Source organism: Carya illinoinensis, chromosome 12 (assembly GCF_018687715.1).
Source record: "Carya illinoinensis cultivar Pawnee chromosome 12, C.illinoinensisPawnee_v1, whole genome shotgun sequence".
NCBI classification, from domain to species: Eukaryota; Viridiplantae; Streptophyta; class Magnoliopsida; order Fagales; family Juglandaceae; genus Carya; species Carya illinoinensis.
The window spans coordinates 24,756,821-24,776,864 of NC_056763.1; the positions used below are offsets into that span (position 1 = coordinate 24,756,821).

Consider the following 20,044-nt stretch of genomic DNA (forward strand, 5'->3'; position numbering starts at 1 on the left):
TATTTATATGAGCAAGCCATTCGTGCTAATGCACTTTATTCATTACCAAATATTCAAACAAGCAAGCATCACACAAAGCAACAAACGTACGTAAGAGTATTTGACAAAGGAGCTAAACAAAAGGCGCACACATTATTACAACAAGCTGAGGCTCCTCGCAAACGAGGGCCAAGACAACGGAGCTAGAGCCCTCGATCGATCGTAAGATGACAAGCACCAGACAAAGGCAATGTCCTTTTATTCTACTAATTTACTGTAGGGAGTAGACTTTGGATCACATCATCCCACGCCCTCCACACCTTTTATATATTCTTTCTTCTTACTATTATATTACTTTCAAACAATCACGCCACAGTACTTACGTAAAAGTCCAGACACCAAAAGCGAATGAAACAGCAGCGCGCAGCAAGTTAGCCGGGTCGGCATGAAAGACAATTTTTATAGTTGCTAGCTAGGCCACTCCTCCGCGCGCCTAGCGGCGGAAGCTCCTGACCTGCGTCGGTGGATCAACCTCGGACTCTCTGAGCTTCACCGCCGTGTATGTACCAGCACCAGCAAGGCCCCCAAGTATGGGCGCCACCAGGTATACCCACAGTGACTTGAAATTTCCTGCTGCAACTGCCGGGCCCAGAGTTCTCACGGGATTCATTGAACCGCCGGTTGATGGCCTGCCACGTTTAGATCGAACGATTGTTACATCTTCCTATCGGACTCTTGCCTTCTCTTTTCTTTTCTTTTTTCTTTCTAAATTTTGGGGTAAGAACAAAACCACCGACTGTTTCTCTCAACTGTGATCATGTGCAATTAACTAATGGTGAACCTTACTATTTATGTTTTGTACTTGTGAAAAAATCAACCTTACATGAGAAAAGATCAGGAGTTACTCACCCTGCCACCAGAATATTAAGCATAACGGTAGCTCCAACTGCAATACCCGCCAACTCTCCCACCTGTTGGCAAAATTTACCCCATAAAATGAAAAGAGAAAGATGATCTCAACACATCTCATGAATTAATGGACTATAGTTTCCTTTTTACATACCGCTCGGGTGTCAGTGGCAACGGCGGTGACGACAAACAGGAGATTAAAAGTGATAATGAACTCCAGTGCGAAGGTCTGGCCGGTGCTGACGGAAGGAACCGTGACTCCCCCGGACAGGTAAGGATGGAAAACACCTTTGAGAGCGAAGGAAGCACAGATGGATGCCGAAACCTGTGCTGCAACGTAGGCAGGAACTTGGGTCCAAGGGAAGTGGCGCAGTGCTGCAAACGCAATGGTGAGAGACGGGTTCAGGTGTGCTCCAGATATGTGTCCCGTCGACAGAATCACGACCATGACCGCAAGCCCTGCACAAGCTGCATTCCCGATCAGGGTCTCCGCTCCATGGTACTTTTGGTTTACAATGGGTCCTGCTGTTGCTACAAATATCAGGATGAAAGTTCCCACAAACTCTGCTCCAACCTGCAAATTATCATGTATCCACACGTACAAATGCTTATATAACAAGTCGATCGACAACCAATTCTAAATTTGCTGAAAATTGTGATCAAACCCGTTTTACAAATCAGTGTAGTTTGAGGCCTTAAATATTAGTAATTTGAAGATCTTTAATTTCCTCCCCGGCCGGCAGAACTTACACTTAATCAACGTACGATGGATACGTACCATAACTTCTCAAAAAATGAATAAAAACTCGACACATGATTTACCAAATTCACAAATTGATTTAACTGGACATGGCATATACGTTAGATTATAAAATTACTTTTATTATAAAATAAATTTAATATTGTATTACATTAAATTACATCAGTTTATAAGTTTATTTTTACGAAATTTTTTTATAACTATAACACTAATCAATTCTTAATATTGATTGGCAACACTATAGTTTCTCACTAAGAGCACCAACAATCGAATTCCCCTCTATATCAAAAATATAAAAAATAAAAATTCTTAATATTGATGAGACCCCCTCTCAATATGCGACAATTCATGTGTATATTGAACGTTCATATCTATAATATTCATTCTCGTCAATCAAATTTCTTCTACGGCCGGCCAAGTTACGTATACTCACTCCTATAAATGAACTTATTCGTCCTACAATTATATATCTTTTTTTTTTTAAATTAAAAAACAACACGCATGACACGATTACATATCATGTATGCATGATACGAATATCATAAGGCTAGGCTTCAATTCTTTCCATCGACTAGAAGGAAGACTGCCCCCATTATTCGTACAAATGAGGTATGAATAGATTAACATATAAAATTAAATTTATAAACAGAATACGCTACATCTATTTAATTTTAATAAATATAGTTTTATAACCTAACATATATATCATATCAAGCCACATGATCGATTTTTTAATTTATTTTTATAGAATTTCTTTATAATTAAAACATTTCTTTACACGGAATAGATCATTTTATAGTATATATGAACGTGCTCGAAGAAAACTCTTGCTCTCAAAGTTGACTTTCTAAAGTGTCTGATCATTAATTTAATATTCTCTCTTGGAAGCGTAGTACTGCAAAACACAATTATATATATACATATACATATATATATTAAATTATCTTCAAACAAGTTGATACAATAATATTAATTCGCCGGCCGTCACAATAATTCATCATGTATATGTACAAAAAAGAGAGTAGGTAATCAATCGTTTACGATACCTGATCTATATTTTATATATATATATATATATATATATGTATATATATATATATATATATATATATATAATTTTGTGTTTTAAATTATAACAGAATATATAGGTTGTTCCAATAATTATAATAAAGAAAAGAGTAGGTACTGGAACGTTCAATTATTTGGAGGTATTTTTTTTTTTTTTCAATTAATGGAATATTTAGCTAGAGAGGATATCATAGAAAAGTACTTATATATATAGAAGTTATAGCATAAAGAATGGTGTCATGTGTACGTGTGTCTACGCATATATGTGCATATATATATATATATATATATATATATGTGTGTGTGTGTGTTTGTGTATATATATATATACTGACCAATAATAATAATAATAAATTAAATGCAGTATACTAAGCCCAGAAAGGAGGTTGTTTTCAAGTAAGCATGCAAAAGAACGTTGTTTCGATGGGGAAAAGAACAAAACAAAAAGTTAAACACCTAGGAATGTAAGCTGTCGGTACTACGTACGTGTTTGGTTTTTATTGTATATGATTATCTAAAAAGTGGAGATCATCGACTTACTTTATACAAACATATATGCTCCTTGGATTTGTTTAAAAATCAATTAATAAATACTACTTTAACGAATTAACTTCTCTTTTGAAGTCATATGTATGTAAATTTTTTAAGGATTAGATGGAAATCGTGTTGTCTACTTGATTAGCCAATTAAGCGATGTATTATATTGACTATGAATAAATAAATAAGAAAAGAACGAAAGAGAAAAGGCATTGTATTAACTATTATATTAAGATAAATTTCTATTACATACGGTCACTTTTGTATATTATTGTACATTCTATTGATGTTTGGCCTAAACAGTTATTTTATATTAAAAATAAGTAATGCAGTTAATCACATTAATTAGGTGTAATAAATATATAAAAATGACTACACATAAAATTTTTTATTAGGATAAACATACAAGCTGCAACTCTCATCCACACTGAATTGTTTTCACTCAAGGAGTATTTTAGTTAATTAGGGATTCAAACCTTTTTCATTGACGTGGAAAAAATATTCATTTTTCGATTATGACAACCGTAGGAAACTCAAAAATACCACTTAGTACCACTCATGTACTTGTAAGACATGATCATATCATATAAATATATATATATATATATATATTTATAGACATATGATCATGGGTTGATGTGAGCAAGAGAAATTAAAAGGGTGAAAAAATATTTTTGATGTTTTAATTAGTAGTCATTTATTGAGTTAACTCATTATTTAAATTAATTTTCTTCTTGATCAGAGTCTTGCATTATGCATGGCTTCAATTAAAATTATTAATTTTGGTTAATTTAATCAGCTCATCACTAGCTGGGACAATATTTAAAACTTTCCATAATTAAGGTAATTAATCACAGATTTATATCAAAAGTCCATTCACAGGGGCCGTGAAATGGAGTTTTATATCAATAATTCACCGTGTGATTCGAACAAGAATCATATATCATATATATATATATATATATATATAATATCAGTGATGTAACATACTGAGCAATAAATCAAGAGAGGCGGCGATGGAGGGGGACGGAGGGAGATCATGAGAGTAATGAAAGATAAATCATGGAGGTCGTACCTTCCGAGTGAGAGAGATTGTGGGAGCAGGGAAATCGGCGAGGCACGTGTGAGTCTGACCCCAAGTTGGGGTAATATTCACAGGCAAGCACTTGCATCTCGGCATTGACTTCCGATCGTAAGATAGCGAGTCCACTCGGAGAGATGTGAATAGCGGACCTCCCGGCGTCCCTGGAGTCGCAGGAGCTGATGCCGGAGGCGTTCCAGTCTCTGGTTCCGTCGCCATTTCTGAATTTCTGCAACCTTGAATTAGACGCGAAACTTCTTCTTTTTTTTTTTCTTTTTTTTTTTTGAAATGGATACTGGGAAAAGAAGATGGATATAAATTACATGATTCGGTAAATTTTATAAAGTTTTGGCTACACGAGGGTTTCGATCTTGGCCAGGATAGCTGACACAAAAGAATACCGATCGATAACTTGACTATGGCAACATGTTTTTGGACTGCCTAAGTTTTTCTTTTTTGTTTTTGGGGGGATATTTTCTGGAAAAGTTGGAATACAATTACATGCTTTTCAGGCTTTTATAAATGTACTGCTAAGGAATAGGAAGACTGAAACGAGCCAGATTACACAATATTATACCAGAAAGAAAGATGACTTCAATTCTTCATCTGCACAAAAAAGAGTTTTTTTTTTTTTTTGGATGAGGATTTTCTGAAACTCAGAGAACGCAGATTTACATGCTGGGAAGGTTTTTTATGGAGGTATGATCAAGGAACGCTGTTGGAAACTGAAGGATCCAGCTTCAACAATTAGCTGATATATATAGCTAGTAATGATCTAGAGAGATCAGAGAGAGAGAGAGAGAGAGAGAGAGAGAGGGGAAGAGAATGAAAGGAAACTCGATCGGATTCAGAATGCAGAAGACGATGAAGAAGAAGAAGAGATGGGTAGCGGTGGGGGCTAGCTTACAATAATGGAGATAGTCTATAGAGGTAGAGGAAACGAGAGGCAGTTGCAGAGTTATGCTAGCATGCATGGCCGTATATATACAAAAACTAACGAAAACGAGGGCCATGTTGGAACCTCCAATATTATTCAATATTCATTATTCATATTTTTGAACCAAATGTCAATGCCTGTCCCATCGTTATGCGAAAAGCTTTACTTTATTTAATTAAGTATAATGCTAGACTCACTTCACCCTAGCTATGGTGATCCTGCTTACATAGAATCTCTTGATTTTTTTTTTTTTTCTTCCTAAGCAAATAGTCTCGTAGATAAACTAAAGTTTATATAATATAAGATTTTATGAAGTAAGAGTCTCTAATAATCATTTTAAGATAAACAAACGCAATAATAATAAAAAATAAAAAAGATGAATCTCTCATCAATTTTTCACTAAGTTACTTGAAATAGTTTTAAAATAATATAATAAAATAGACTATTAAACTGCAATTAAAAGTTATAGTGAGATAGTATGTGCTGCAGCTTATTTGCCTAAATTTACTGTAAGAGTTTTTTACAATCACTTTATCTTGATCATCATTTAAGAAAAATAAGAACATAAAATCGTAATAATCGGAGAACGTGTCGATATATCGATGTATAATTGTCACTATTTGTGGTCGCACCACTTTATCTAATCACATGCTAATATATATATATTGCTGTTCATGAGATTTTTTTATATCAATTATGTAAAAAAAAAAATTCAATTCAATTATGATGGTATTAAAAATTCATGAAAAACAATATTATTTTTGCTTGGGTAGTAGGCAAAAACCAATACGTGATGACACTATCTCTCGCATGTACACGTCCAATTGAAGATTTGATTTTACTTGAATATTATAGTGATAATAATAATAATAATTCCACCACCCACGCATTTAATTATGTACGTACCATTAATAAACAAAGCATACAGCAACGCATGAACCCCTCGAATATCTTCAAACTGGTCCAATTATTCCTTTTTCTTTGACATGGACCATATATTTTTAATTAATCCCAGTTCTAAAGCACTTCTAAAAAAATCCTACTCTAATTCTATTTTTCTTTTCTTTTTCTTTTTTCACTTTCCTCCTCTTACTTAGTCTTTCGTTACTTTTCACCCCTCTACTTGATGAATCTACTCGCCATAGGCCAACACACAACCTTAGGCCCGCACCATCTCCATTTCTTTTTCTTTCTTCTAGGAATATGAAAAGAACTGCAAAAACAATGCGGAAAAAATACACTTTTAAAAATGTAACTCTCGACACAACCTGTGATGATTCATATATGAACATTTTGCTCTCATGTTTAAGAACAAGAATCCTGAATTAAAGTCCCTTAAGTGAAACTCTGAGCTACTTCAAATGGAAATGAAAGTCTAAACTTGACTAATCACTGTTCACAACTTTACATATCAAATCCAAATTTAACTTCTAAATTTTTGATTGTTTGTATTCAAAAATTAATTTAATAATTTAATTTAATTATTAAATTAATGTAACCATATGTTAACACTAACCATATGTTAATTAATAATTTAATAATTTCTAAATTATTAATTAACATACGCTTAATGTAGTTGCAAGATATGAAAAAAAAATTAAATTTTTATTAACAAAATAATATTATAACTTAATTTTACCTAGTCAACTGTAGAGTTATACTTTAATAACTTTGACTTTTAACCAAAATATTTAGTTTTAGCCAAATTTTAGCTTTGACTTTGAGCCAATGCCAATGCTTTAGTAGTTATACTTCATAATTATTAAGAACACTTGGGACAGCATGAATAGTCAGTAGCATTTAAGGAGAGGAGACCCTGTTAACTTGGGGCTCAATTTTATATAAGAACACACATGATACAATCAATGTGCTTCAGCCTTCAGGGGGAAAAAAAAAAGAACAGAAAGAAAGACAAGGAAAAAACAGAGGACGTAATGCAAGCAAAGGAGTAATGAAAGATATTTTAGATGGCATCATATTCCTTTTTGGATCTATATGACATATGGAGAGCAAAAGCATTAAATCTATTTGTATATATTAAAGTAATATAAAGCATAAATTATAAATAATAATGGATCAATATGATTGAATGGTGTTGATGATGCCCTTTTAAGTGAATTAGCAATATTTTTTTGTAGATTCCTCTGCCACTCATTTAATTAATCAATGGTTCTTTATATAAGTTGTACTTAATTAGCTAAAGCAACATCATCAGGGAATACTTGACAGCCAAACCTTCTCCCCTTTCTCTTTGATTACTGAATTTGTTAACTTGGCTGTATCAAACAAGTATATTTCTATAGGCTTCGATATGTTCGAAATGTTAAGGAATATATGTCTGCTTTGTCATATATATGTATTCTTTTTAAGTATTTCAATCCAATGTTCTGACACAAGCCAATGACTTGTACTGTAAGAAGTTTGGATCCATTATTTTCTATTGTTTTTAACCTTTTCCGTCATGCCCTGAGTTTACCCAACTGGGAAGTAACCAGGCATTATACTATAATTACAACACTAAAAGTGAGAAATGGAAGTTTCATTACTTGAGTACTTGGGGTAAATACATGGTGGAAGTCCTTTTGAAGAGACGTTGAAACTCAATGGAAGATGAAAACTTCCCTGTCTTCATTTCCATTCTCTACAGGGAACTTTTTTCCTTGGGAACCTGTGTATGCAAGCAAACAAAAACCAAATCCCCATCACAAAAGTCAAAAGGCAATGAATAATCCTGATTGCAGAATCCACATTCTCTTTAGTTTTTTCGCAAAGGTAGTAAGCAACTAAAAGAAAAGTTCGTTCGAGGCACAATGATGTCCCAAATCAGATTGGAATAATAAGGTGCACCGTTCACTAAAAACTTTGGATTAGGTTTGATTGCACTTTAATAATTGCATGTGAGAACGCATGTTTTGACCACCAAATAGCCATTACCTCATAAAAGGATATATATCAGATGTGCAATTTTTTTGGTTGGCAACTTGGCATGAACTTTGGGACGTCCTTCTTGAGTACAAGATACTCCACGTGATTCTTAACAGGAAGGTATATTTTTTTTTTGTTCCCTTTTTGCCCATTTTCTTTCTCACCATTCATTTAAGGGCAGTGGACATGATCCTATCAACTTTATTCACAATGCCAGCCATAATCATATGATGAAGCAAGCAACAACAACAGTAAGTCACTAGAAGTTTCGGGTCAAATGAGTTGCCTTTTATTCTTCTAGGAAAGAGAAAAAAGAGGGATGGCCAAAGGCAGAGAGAGAGAGGTTTTATTGCAAAGAAGATTAGGGTCCTCCCAATGCCAACGTCCTACTTTATTCTTTCTTATGGAAGGGAGCGGATCCTTAACAAATATCATTGGTCATTTGTCATTGCTCGCTGCTCATGCCCTTTTTTGTTTTTGAGCCTTTTGACTTCTTGTTTTCTGGGTAATTAACAGAGACAGAGCTGTATTGTCAAAAGTAATGGTGTGACACAGGAACCTCTAGGTTGGAGTTAGAAAGAAGGCCATAACTGACAATTTGATTTCACGTTAGAGATCTCAGATTACACAAAGGAATCTTTGAAAGTTTCATCGATCCTTTGTAATTGCTGGTTTTAAAACCTCTATTTGGTAGATCTAGACGAATTCAAGACCATGACTTCACCCTGTAATCATGTTTGATTCGCAATCTAGTTCAAGTTTTTGCTCAAGTAGGTCATGGGCCTAAAATATAAATTTTATTGTATATGCTCAAGTCATGTGATTCAATGTTAATATTATCTGTCTTCTTTTAACCAAGTGGTTTTATCTTGATACGAATGAGCTACAATGTCTGCTTTGAGTCAGAGTACAAATATCAGATCAAAGCACCTTAATAAGTAACACGAGGTAGGTGACTTCTGAGCAATACTTCATCATATTAGAGAAAACTCAATGATCAATGACTGTCACTGAGATAAACATAGCCAATGCACGGATAGAGAGTCCTAACAAAAGAGCCTACAGGCGTCAGCTTTCAGGTAGCTGCCAATCATATTGCTGAAAAAAAAAATAGAAGAGAGAGAGAGAAGACCTCAGGTTAGACTGTGCCAAATACAAGAACTAACTTGAAAGATATCCAAGTTATCCTGCACAGACAACTATAGTAAATATGAATGATGAAAAACTTATACAACATTGAACATACTTGCCAAATACAGAAGAAAAAAGAAAGATAGCATCACAAATATCTTTTGTGAACGGTACTTGCTTGAGAAAGCAAGCCTAGGGATAATGGCATATATCCTGTGTTAAAAGCTAAACCGTTTTGGCGACTGGTTGGAGGCTACTGAATTCGTGTTAGGGAATTTCTAATTTGGCAACAAGTAGCTCAATTATTATTCAGATAGTTTTTGCATTCTGCTTGGGAATCTGAAAAAATTGGAACAGTTTGAATTAGCAGCTAGTTAAATGCTACAAGTTGCCTAGTAAGTGTGAAAGGCGGAGAGCAATACACAGGCATTCTTCTGATGGGTATTAAAAATTGAGAGTTTCGTAGCCAATTGTTCACCCTGCTTTAATAGATGAGTTTGTCTACGTCCTTGAAATGATCCTAGGATGTTCTGTCAAATTTGCTGGCAAAATAACCTAGTCTAATTTGGTTTGGTTTCCAAGGGCAATCCCAAACATGCGTACACATGAATATGATAATTGGCTATAAAGGAGAAGATGCAGTGCTATAGATATCGTTTCAACATACAAAAAAAATTGTTTGAAGATACAAAGGATTCGTCGATGGAATTTCTAGTTTTTCAAAAAGGAGAGGACGAATTGGACTTATGAATTGAAGTCAGATTTGTATAAAATCAACTTTAGTACATGCAAGGTTTTCACATCTGATTCATAAAGAACAAAGGTGACTTTCAGAAATCCCCCTCTCCCCCACGCTGCAAAGCAATGAAATATGCGTATCCCAAGCTCCAAACAGACGCTTTCTATCGGAAGGGCTAAGGATTTTATATAAACTGCCTCCAATTAAATCTCAAATTTTAGGAAAACGTAAAAATTTCAATCGCCCCCCTGGAACAATCCCACCAAGCACACTATGTTACCTTCATCCTCGTCTCCCAAATCCTGCCTCTGAGAGATTAAAATTCTTAGTCATAAAATGAAAATAAGCATACTATACTTGCTCACCAGAAAGCCTATGGTTGGCTCACGGAAACAACAATGCTAGTAGTTTGGCAGAGCAGTAGAGATGACTGACAAGATTTTGAGCTTCTGGCTGGTTCAAAGGACAATCTGCAAGCCAAATATTTGCAACCCATGGAATGATAGGAGATTAAAGCGTTTATGTGTAGGAAGCAAACAATTTGAAAAAAAAAAATGGAGGAGTTTACAGGCAAAGATACCGCCGGCCGGAATTAGGAGTACATAGGCTGCAGAGATGGCAGGGCCAAGCTCTTCCAATTGAGAATTACTTATGACTATGGCTGTGAGATTTGGATTTGTTCAACCTCGCAGTAAAGCCAAATGAACTAGCTAACACTCACTCCAATTTAACGCTGCTAGGCCGCATTGAGTCGATGAGGATGGCGTGGAAACTGTTTTTTTTTTGGGGGGGGGGGGGGGGGGGGGGGGGCGCCCGGCTCACGGCCCTGAAAGCAAGGGATGGACCGGGGCAGGCCTGCCAAGAAGTCGAAGGGAAGGAACAGCTGGGCAACACGCGGCAGTAGGGAGTTGAAGGGCAAGTTGTCTCACACCTACACCCCTATCTCTAACCCTGGTGGCTGGGCAAATCTGGAAAGTGGGTCACCTAGCTTAGGCCACACCACATTAAATGAGACGCAGGGACGAGCATGCCACAATGAGAGAACCACGTTGCATTCACCGAAGCCTAGGGGTACGCATGCCACGATGTGCCTCTTGGGATGCCAGTGGTCGCCATGATCATGCCCTGCAAGTCCGTCGCACAGCAGTTAGCTAATAGGGAGATGTGACCCGAATACGGACCGACACTCCCACGATTCCCTTTGCAGAAGTCATCCTAACCAGGTATATAAACCATCTCCTTCACTGAGGGGAGGGCTCTCAGACATCATATATCCTCAAATTATATATACTCCTCGCATAAAAAATCATGCATTGATTTAAGCATCGGAGGTGTCTCTCACCATCCCGAAGTTTCCAATTTTTCATAGCTGTGGGTGTGCGAGTTGAGTCTCCATAAAATTGTTCAGACTGCGAAATACAATATCAACAGAAACAACCCGTGGGGAAACCTGAATCAGCAGTAACAAAGAAGACGAGAAGGAAGACAACCTTCGATGGTAATGCCAAATTGCCGGTGACGAGATTCTTGAGTCTGCCCAACACCATTGTCCTCACTCCCACGCTCTTTCAAAAAGCGAGTGCTAAAAGTAAGCCGCAGACTTCTCTCTCTCTCTTGTCTCAGCCCAACCTGAGACTAATGAGGGGATAATACATGCATACTTCTAAAGAGGGTTTCAAACTCAGGAGGCAGACTATAACAGAGTTTTTGTAAGTTAATACTATATTTGGTAAGTCACGTGCTTTTAAAAAAAATAGAATTTATTATTAAAAAAATATTTTTTATGTGAATCTTAAATTTATTTATTTTTAAAAAATATACACCAAATTTTCAAATTCTAAAGTTGTAAATATCATTTTTCGTCCTCTGAAATACAAAATGGACTTTTTAAAGGTTGGATACTCGAACTTATATTATAGAAAAAATCTAGTTGCAAGTACAATTGTGTACTAATATATACACCAATCTATTGTGATTAGATAAAAAGTAAATTTTATTAAAAACAGTGCTAATTTAAAATTTAAATATAAAGAAATAAGTATTGATACGTATGCGACTTTACTTATATATAACAAAACCCTACATTATATGTCCTTACATCTGAACACGTTTTGGGACATCAAACTCTATACTAGGAAAATGCTCAGGGGATCGAAGCATGCACCGATTGGTGCATTTCTATTGTTTGTGTTTTTTAAACAGCATGGTGCCTTTCTTCAGTGCATGGTTCGGTCTCGGGACCCTACCGAAAATCTTGAGTTGTTAAGATTACCAAAAAATGCCTGGTACAGGGGATCCGCCTACATGGCCAAGCTCATAAGATGACAGGCCACTATTGAAAGAAGCCGAGCCACATAATCAGAAGAAACCCTAACAAGCGAAAGAATGAAAGAATATTTTTACTCCATGGATCACTCTCCATGATCACGTACTACAATTTTATTGCTGCTCAGCAGTAATAAATGTAAAAGTTATTAAAATCACTGCTTTTTTTGTTATATATATATAAGTCAGGATTCAAATCTCTCATGCGTTGAAAAATTTTAACGTTTGGAAAATGATGAAATCCATTTAAATTCTAGACGTTATAATTCCAGGACAAAAACTCGGACAATCCAATTTATAAACAGAAATTTTTGGTACACAGACGGACTGAGGCAAGGTTTTTGGCTGTTTATAAGAAGTCTGCGTGTCGTCTCAGGTTATATCTAATGATTTGTATGCTATGTCGAAGATCAATGCGTATTATTCGAGGCCGATTCTAACAAAAACCCAGTTGCAAAGACAAATTTTTTTACAAGTTTACACAAACAGAGTCAATCCCCGATGTTCGATCATCCTTATATAGACTACAGTCTACGGGTCTTTAGGGAACCAAGCTTCTCCGGCGAGAATAAGCCGGAGATAGAAGATATATTCTCCCGAAGACTTTTCAAGATGAATTTGGCAGAAGGCCTGAGTACGGGCGACTGGCTAAGGCAAAGGGCCGAGATGGAAAGCATGGCCTTGGCTTCTTCTGCTTCATAGTCCTCGGCCAGCCGCGGATCCACCGTTTCTGCAACCTCCGTAGCTCCCAACGTGCGGACGTCCTTCAACAAGGGTCTGACTATGGATGTCAAGAGCTGCCCCCTTTCCGAGCAGAATGCCTCCATCCCCGTCACAAGTTCTAGGAGGACGACTCCGAAGCTGTAAACATCGTTCTTCTTCGAGGCTATTCCCGTTTTCAGGTAGTGTGGATCAGTGTAACCGGGGGAACCCATCATCAAATGCTTCCTCCTCATGGGAGATGAAGAATATGGAGAAGATGAAGGTGGTAGCACCGTCGAAGAAAACCCCATCTTTGCAGACCCGAAATCGCAGAGCTTGCAGTTGAGGTGCTTGTCCAGCAGGATGTTTGAAGCCTTGATGTCTCCGTGTACGATCTGGGGGGTACATTGGTCGTGCAAATATTGCAGTGCTTGCGCAAGCTGGAAGGCTATTATCATGCGTCTTCTCCACGAAAGCACAGGTGATTCCCTTTCTGTGCCATGGAGCTTTTCTTGCAAGCTTCCGTTTGCCGCATGCTCAAATACCATGGCCCCTTGTTCTGAAATCATGGAGATCGGATATAAGAAATTGAGATCTATTTGCCTTCAAACAAAGGAATTAAGAACAAACCAAATCACTAGACAGGAACGTAACTCACCTCCGTCATCACAGTAGCCAATAAACTTAACGATATTTTCATGGCGAAGACGGAGCAGTATGTCTAGCTCCTGCTTGAATAATTGGTTGAGGCGCTCGCTGCCAAATTGGATCTTGATTGCCCCCAGCCCCAGTCCCAGACTCGAGCCGGCCGGGAAGTGAGCCAGATATACAGTGCTGAACCCTCCCGATCCAATCACCTCGGAGAAGTTCATGGTGAATCTCTCGATGTCGTCCCAATTGAATCTCCGAATGGAACCGTAATCCTTCCGCTTTTCATCAGTAAGCTCGTGCCCATTGGCAGCCCGGTTCTCATCTGGGTCCTGATGATCAACAATCGCACAACTGAGTCTGCGTCTAATCTTCAATCCAAGGCACTTGAGGAAGGCCATAACAAAATGCAGCAGCAAGCCAAGAAACACAGAGAATACTGAAGACTGTTGTGGGGGCTGATCAAAGTGGGCTTCTCTACGTAGTACTTACGTTTCCTGTGCGGATGATCTTTTGAAGGAAGATCGTCGGTGCGTGTTGTTGGTAGCAGAGCAAAGAACAAAGTAGTAGCGTTGAAGCTTGGTGTGTGGGCTCACCGAAAAAGAAAACGAGAAAAAGGGATGGACCAACATGCAGCACCAACTCCTGCAGACAGATTCAGAACCCCGCAGACCGTACGTAGTTCCAGACCCGTGCGGACGAACCTTCCTATCTTCGCCTCTACATTTGTTTACTCCTCGGAGCGGAGGTTGCCGGGGAGGCAGAATCCAACACTGCTTCCATACCGATCGAACAAGACAATCAATCATACACTTAGAAAACACTCGGCCTCCCAACCACCAGTCTTTCCTGTTCTTTCTAGGCTGTATTTCGAAGCTCTAAAAAGTCAAAGGAGGATTGCCGGCTGTTAGACTCCGCTCTCCTTTTTTAAAGAACACGAGGCATCGCTCAGTGGCCCACACGTTTTAGTTTTTGAACATAGGAAGGCTGAAGCTGCTACGTTCACAGGTGAAAAGGCCACCGAAGGTCGCCACCGAAAAGGCCAAAAAAAAAAAAAAAATTTGTATTTTTTTTATATATTTAAATAATTTTTTTAAAAAAAATTCACTACATCATTTAAAAAAAATTTCTTAATTATTAAATAAAAAGTACACTTGATGGATAAAAGTATAAAAAATAAAAAGGTGGACACCATATGTGGATAAAGCATTAGGACCGGGCTATTGTGCTGCCCAACAGTTGTGCGTGCCGTCCATTTCAATTTTTTTCATATTTTTTTAATATATTTAAATAATTTTTAAAAATAAAAATATATATCAATATACTTAAAATTATTTTCTTAATTATTAACTAAAAAAATAATAAAATTGAACCGTACCATTCAGGCGGTATAGTAACATTATGCTAAAGCATTATCCATATATTTTTATTTTATTTAATAATTTATCAATTTGATTCTCTCATATTTCCCTTCCAATAATCTCTCTTCCTTCCCTAAATGGTACCACGTCTCCCTCCCATTGTATGGTCTTCTGTCAGAATTTATTAATTTGATTCTCTCATATTTCCATTCCAATAATCTCTTTCTCAATAATCTCTCTTCCTTAAATGGTATTGGTACCACGTCTCCTTCCCATTGTATGGTCTTATGTCTATAATTTAATTTTAAAATTTAAATTTTTACACACAAAATGGAATAAATATCAATATAAGTAATAATTAATATTTGAATAAAACTATAAGAATCCAATTTAAGCAAGGATTGCAAAAGTTAAAGCTATTTGGTCACAGGTTCTTTTCGATTTTATTTTTAAATAATTATGAGTTCAGATAACGCAACAAGTGATGAGACATGTGTCCATGCCCATAGAGAAGGGAAAGAACAAAAGTGAAACCTTTAAAAAAAAAAGACCAAGAATTGAGAGAGGGGAATTTATCTTTGGAGCTGGTAGAAGATTTGAAGTATGTTTCATGTGTGTGTCAATGTGGTTTCATATCCTTATCAAACACGTCATGTCTCAGACAACTCGAGGACAAACAGAATCCATTCTTTCGTTTGTGGACAAACAGAATCCTCTTTTGTTTTTTTAAATTCTCCATGCCCTATCTCTTCGCTAGAGTATTCATGATTTTTCTTTTTAAATATTTTAGATATAAATAAATTATAGAAAAAAAAGTTATAAATTAATATAATTTGATGTAGTAGTTAAATTTTAAAGTTACTTTTATTATAAAATTAAAGTAAATCTAATGGATCTCATCAAATCACATCAATTTATAAATTTACTTTTGTATAATCTTTTTATGTATGTAGAAGATCTATTTTTTTCCTAATCGAATATAACTTGATGCAATGACATATTAAATAACAAACATTTTCCTTCTCGAGAAGTGTTATATATACTTATATTTTTATCTATAATTTTACTAGTAACACTTTTTTATTATATTGAATTTCAAATTTCATAATTTTCGGCATATTAATAACTAATATATATATAAATAAGTTCTTTTACAAGTTTTTGTGAAACACTGGAATACATTTAGCATTTTCATTTTCTTAATTTACAAGTATTGTATATGGACACTTAAGGCCTATTTGGAGTTGCATTAAAAGTTTTAAAAGTACTTAAATAACCTTAAAAGTTTTTTAATAAAAAAATTAAATCGTTTGAATGTTACATATTAGAGTATTTTTTAATTACATATGAAAAAATTAGGAGTATGTTTGAAGAAAAACACAATTTTGATACTTTTCCGTAAACATACTTTTTCAAATAACGTAAAATGTAATTTGAATTTTAAAAAGATCGTCAATAAGTGAAAATATTCATACAACTTTAAGATAATTATAATTTTTAAACTTTTACATATGTGATCATAATCTTTAAAAAAAATCAAATAATTGTCATTTATACGTCAGAAATCAATTTTTTAATTTGTTCCTAAACAAATGTAACATGTTTGAAATTATTTTAAGTATATGGTTACCAAATAGTAAATAATTTTTTAATAGTAGAACTTATTACTTAAATCATAAGTTCTAAAATTATAAGTTATATTTCTTAACGCAATCCCAAACATGAACTTAATATAAGAGAGACACTTTTAGCCACAAATGAATTTTATAAAAGTAAAATAACAAATCGATGTGACTTGATGTGGTATGTTAGATTAAAAAATTATTATTATTATTATAAAGTATATTTAATGTATCACATAAAACTATGTCAGTATATAAGTTTATTTTTGTGAAATCTTTTTATATTTATAACACTTATCTTAATATAATTAAATTATTTATCCGGGTATTTCATAATTTCATATAGTTTCTATTAGTCTTATAAATGAAACAGATAAATATATGAAATAAGTATTACAGTATTTATAATCGTTCCCATGAATTTTTCAAACAATATTATATATTTAATAAATAACCACTTTAGGTCCACATTGAATACCTAATAAATCTTTAAATTTTGAATAACCATAAGAAATTCAAAAGGACCCATATTCACCTCAGTTTAATGCCATTTATTACCAAATATACAAGTAAGTATCAAATAAATAGTATTTTAAATTATAAGAAAAACCATAATTTTATATTATATGTCAGATGAGATAATTATGATAGTTATGATCTGCAAAAATGAAGCTCATGACTTGGATAAAGTTATGATTCAATGGCTAATTCCTAAGAGGCATAATATTGTAAAAAAATAATATTAATATTGGAACATAATGTATATGTGGGTCTATGAATTATTGATATTTTCTCTTGGAAAAGTGAGATTAATTAATGCTATTTGACGCATAATGAAAAGGGTCTATAGAGAGCTCGGGAGAACCAACAAATAAAATGAAAATTAAGGGTGGTAATATGTTACACGACTCGTTAACACAACATGAAGACGACACGATAATAGCAGGTTAGGATTTAGTCTTAAAGAGTTCGAGTCAAAACAGGTTGACCCGTTAAGACACGATTACTTAGCGAGTTGATAACAGGTCAATCCGTTTTAACCCGTTATAATACGTTAATAAAATTAAAATTATAATCATATCTTTATACCTAAAAGTAAAATTATTAGAATTTCAATTTTAATATTTTTATTATTTGGATTGAAATTTTAGACTTGTAATTAGTTTTATAATTTTTATAAATATTGTGATTTTAATATTTATATAAAATTATGCTAAATTTAATCAGGTCGAACGGGTTAATTTCGGGCATATTCAATCTATTTACATAAATAATTTGAAATTGATCGTATTGTATCATATTAACCTATTTCGTAATGTTTACTAATAAATTAAAACGGATTGACACGATACGACCTATTTATGATATTGTGATTTTTTTTTAATATTTATGGGGATTAAAGAAATTCATGAAAAATTAAAAAGCAAAAATTAGAATGACCTTATCAGTGTTGAGACCCACTCTCTATGGCCTAGCACTTTCCAAATATAAAAATAGGATGTTGTTACGCCTAGTTTGTTTTCCAAACTTCGAAATAAAATATAAAAATTAATTCAAGTTTTTCAAATATTAAAATAAAAATAATATTATAATAATATTTATTCAACTTTCATTTTATCTTATTTATATAACTAAATGAGGCATGTCAAGTAAATATTGTAAGCTTAATATAAGAATATTTTTCTCATAATAAAAAGTTATTATTGAGAGTAACATTGACAAAAGAGAACACGTTTAAAATAGCATTTAAACTTCCTAAAAACAAATAAGCATTTACAATTTTTTTTTATAAAATATACTGTATTTATTAATAACAGACATTACAATTTTGACATAAAACATACATTACAAGCCAAATACAACGTTAATAGCTTCCTAGTATACAACTATAATTGACAAGGTTTAGTCCATACTGTAAATCTCTACAGGCCACCGTCTGAGAGATAACACAACTTTATTCAAGACAAGGAGTTAAGAAACCTCATACTCTGTCTAAGACGAAATAGAGGACACACTCTATGGACAAAAGTCTAAAAAACAATGTGTTTTTATTTTTATTTTTCTAAAACAAAAGACATAACAGAAATTAAAGATATATAGGAAAATATGAATTACATATTAGAATCCGCATTTTCAACCTTGGAGAAAAATAAATTACAAACAAAGCGACTATGATGGCATGTGAGATCCACGCGCCTCCCTGTGAGTATGGCGGTAAGCCGTAACCAATGGCCCTAGACCCAGAAAAGTCGCGTGTGGCAGCAGAAGAGTATCTTTAGCGGTGGCGCGTGGATTTCACGCGCCCACTTTGGACTACGAGTGTGGCTAACGTGCCACTCCATTTGGCCAAGTTCTTCGCACGTCTGAAGAATCAGCGCCTTGGAAAACCTACGAGTATGGCACGTGGTGGTTGCCGGATGCTGGAGCGCAGCAGATCAGCCTTTCTCCATACTTAACCCTACAAAAACAACCAAAAAAAAGGAGAGAGGAGAGGGAGGAGAGATGAATGAGGCAGGAGCTAAAACTACGCCCTTCTTCACATGTTTTTATTTGGTGGTAGTTTTTAGTGAAAATGAGGAATCTCGATCTAAACTAGGGCTGCCCTACAAATTAACAGCATTTGAACTTGGTAAATGCTATACCTTTCCCAATGCAGCATGTTACAAATGGGACCCCAATTGTGTGTAATTAGACGAGTTATGCTATTACAAATCTCTTGTAACATATTACTCAATAATTAAATCAATTTACAAGCTTTTTATTGACCCAGTAGACACGTCTTGAGAGCATTTTCATTCAGTCTTTTATACTTTTTAAATCCTTAAATTTTAGGAAATTAATTTAACTTTTTAACAAAATAAGCACTCCATCTGGTTCTCTATTTTAAGGTATAGGTTTAGGATATAAACAGTGACTCCCTATATTTGGAGAGTCACTATTGATTTCCTAAATCAATTTTTATATATATTTTATAGGGAATAGTTAAATGTGTAGAAATAAAATAGTAGAAATAATAATAAAGAAAGAATATCAAAAAGATTATTTTAATAGAATAAAGAAATTATAGGGAATGTGATGTAGGAAGTTTTTTAAATATGAGTAAAATTTAAGAGAAAATTATAGGAAATATGAGTTCTAGCTAAAATTTAAAGAAAATTATAGAAAACCAGATGTGAATGCTCTGATAGTGAAGTTTATCAAGTCTTTTTACATAAGAGTAGTGCTACAATTATAATTTTTGTTTTTATAAAAATAATCTCATAAAATAATACATATTCATATGATACGTTATATCTAATTTACATAGAATGTTCTACAAT

At 34.5% G+C, this 20,044-nt stretch overlaps 2 protein-coding genes and 1 long non-coding RNA gene across 5 annotated transcripts; all 3 read right to left on the minus strand.

Moving 5' to 3' along the window:
* LOC122289144 (probable aquaporin NIP5-1) lies at positions 1-5,296 on the minus strand. Its single transcript, XM_043096099.1, has 4 exons — positions 4,329-5,296; positions 1,043-1,462; positions 889-950; positions 1-668 (listed from the first exon to the last, which is right to left on the minus strand). The coding sequence occupies exons 1-4, from the start codon at positions 4,551-4,553 to the stop codon at positions 473-475; spliced, it is 903 nt and encodes a 300-aa protein (XP_042952033.1). The 5' UTR covers positions 4,554-5,296; the 3' UTR covers positions 1-472.
* A 2,376-nt stretch (positions 5,297-7,672) lies between these two features.
* On the minus strand, positions 7,673-11,723 carry LOC122290393. 3 transcript variants are annotated; one of them, XR_006236377.1, is made up of 4 exons: positions 11,609-11,723; positions 10,432-11,556; positions 9,127-9,294; positions 7,673-7,939 (listed from the first exon to the last, which is right to left on the minus strand). It is a non-coding gene; the product is annotated as an uncharacterized LOC122290393 (long non-coding RNA). The 3 variants fall into 3 exon arrangements; XR_006236376.1 differs by having other exon boundaries at positions 10,432-10,536; positions 10,647-11,705; XR_006236375.1 differs by having other exon boundaries at positions 10,432-11,707.
* Positions 11,724-12,790: 1,067 nt separating this feature from the next.
* Positions 12,791-14,667, minus strand: LOC122290392 (probable receptor-like protein kinase At4g10390). The gene is made up of 2 exons (XM_043098041.1): positions 13,752-14,667; positions 12,791-13,652 (listed from the first exon to the last, which is right to left on the minus strand). The coding sequence occupies exons 1-2, from the start codon at positions 14,140-14,142 to the stop codon at positions 12,916-12,918; spliced, it is 1,128 nt and encodes a 375-aa protein (XP_042953975.1). The 5' UTR covers positions 14,143-14,667; the 3' UTR covers positions 12,791-12,915.
* Between the last annotated feature and the right edge of the window lie 5,377 nt (positions 14,668-20,044).

What these genes read in the sequence shown, in the direction of transcription:
- LOC122289144 (XM_043096099.1), bottom strand. Translation starts at nt 4,553, where the DNA reads ATGGCGACGGAACCAGAGACTGGAACGCCTCCGGCATCAGCTCCTGCG. An exon ending in TTGCCACTGACACCCGAGCG is followed by an intron (nt 951 to 1,042) that starts GTATGTAAAAAG and finishes TTTTGCCAACAG; the next exon opens with GTGGGAGAGTTGGCGGGTAT. An exon ending in CTTAATATTCTGGTGGCAGG is followed by an intron (nt 669 to 888) that starts GTGAGTAACTCC and finishes TAAACGTGGCAG; the next exon opens with GCCATCAACCGGCGGTTCAA.
- LOC122290392 (XM_043098041.1), bottom strand. Translation starts at nt 14,142, where the DNA reads ATGGCCTTCCTCAAGTGCCTTGGATTGAAGATTAGACGCAGACTCAGT. An exon ending in TGGCTACTGTGATGACGGAG is followed by an intron (nt 13,653 to 13,751) that starts GTGAGTTACGTT and finishes CCATGATTTCAG; the next exon opens with AACAAGGGGCCATGGTATTT.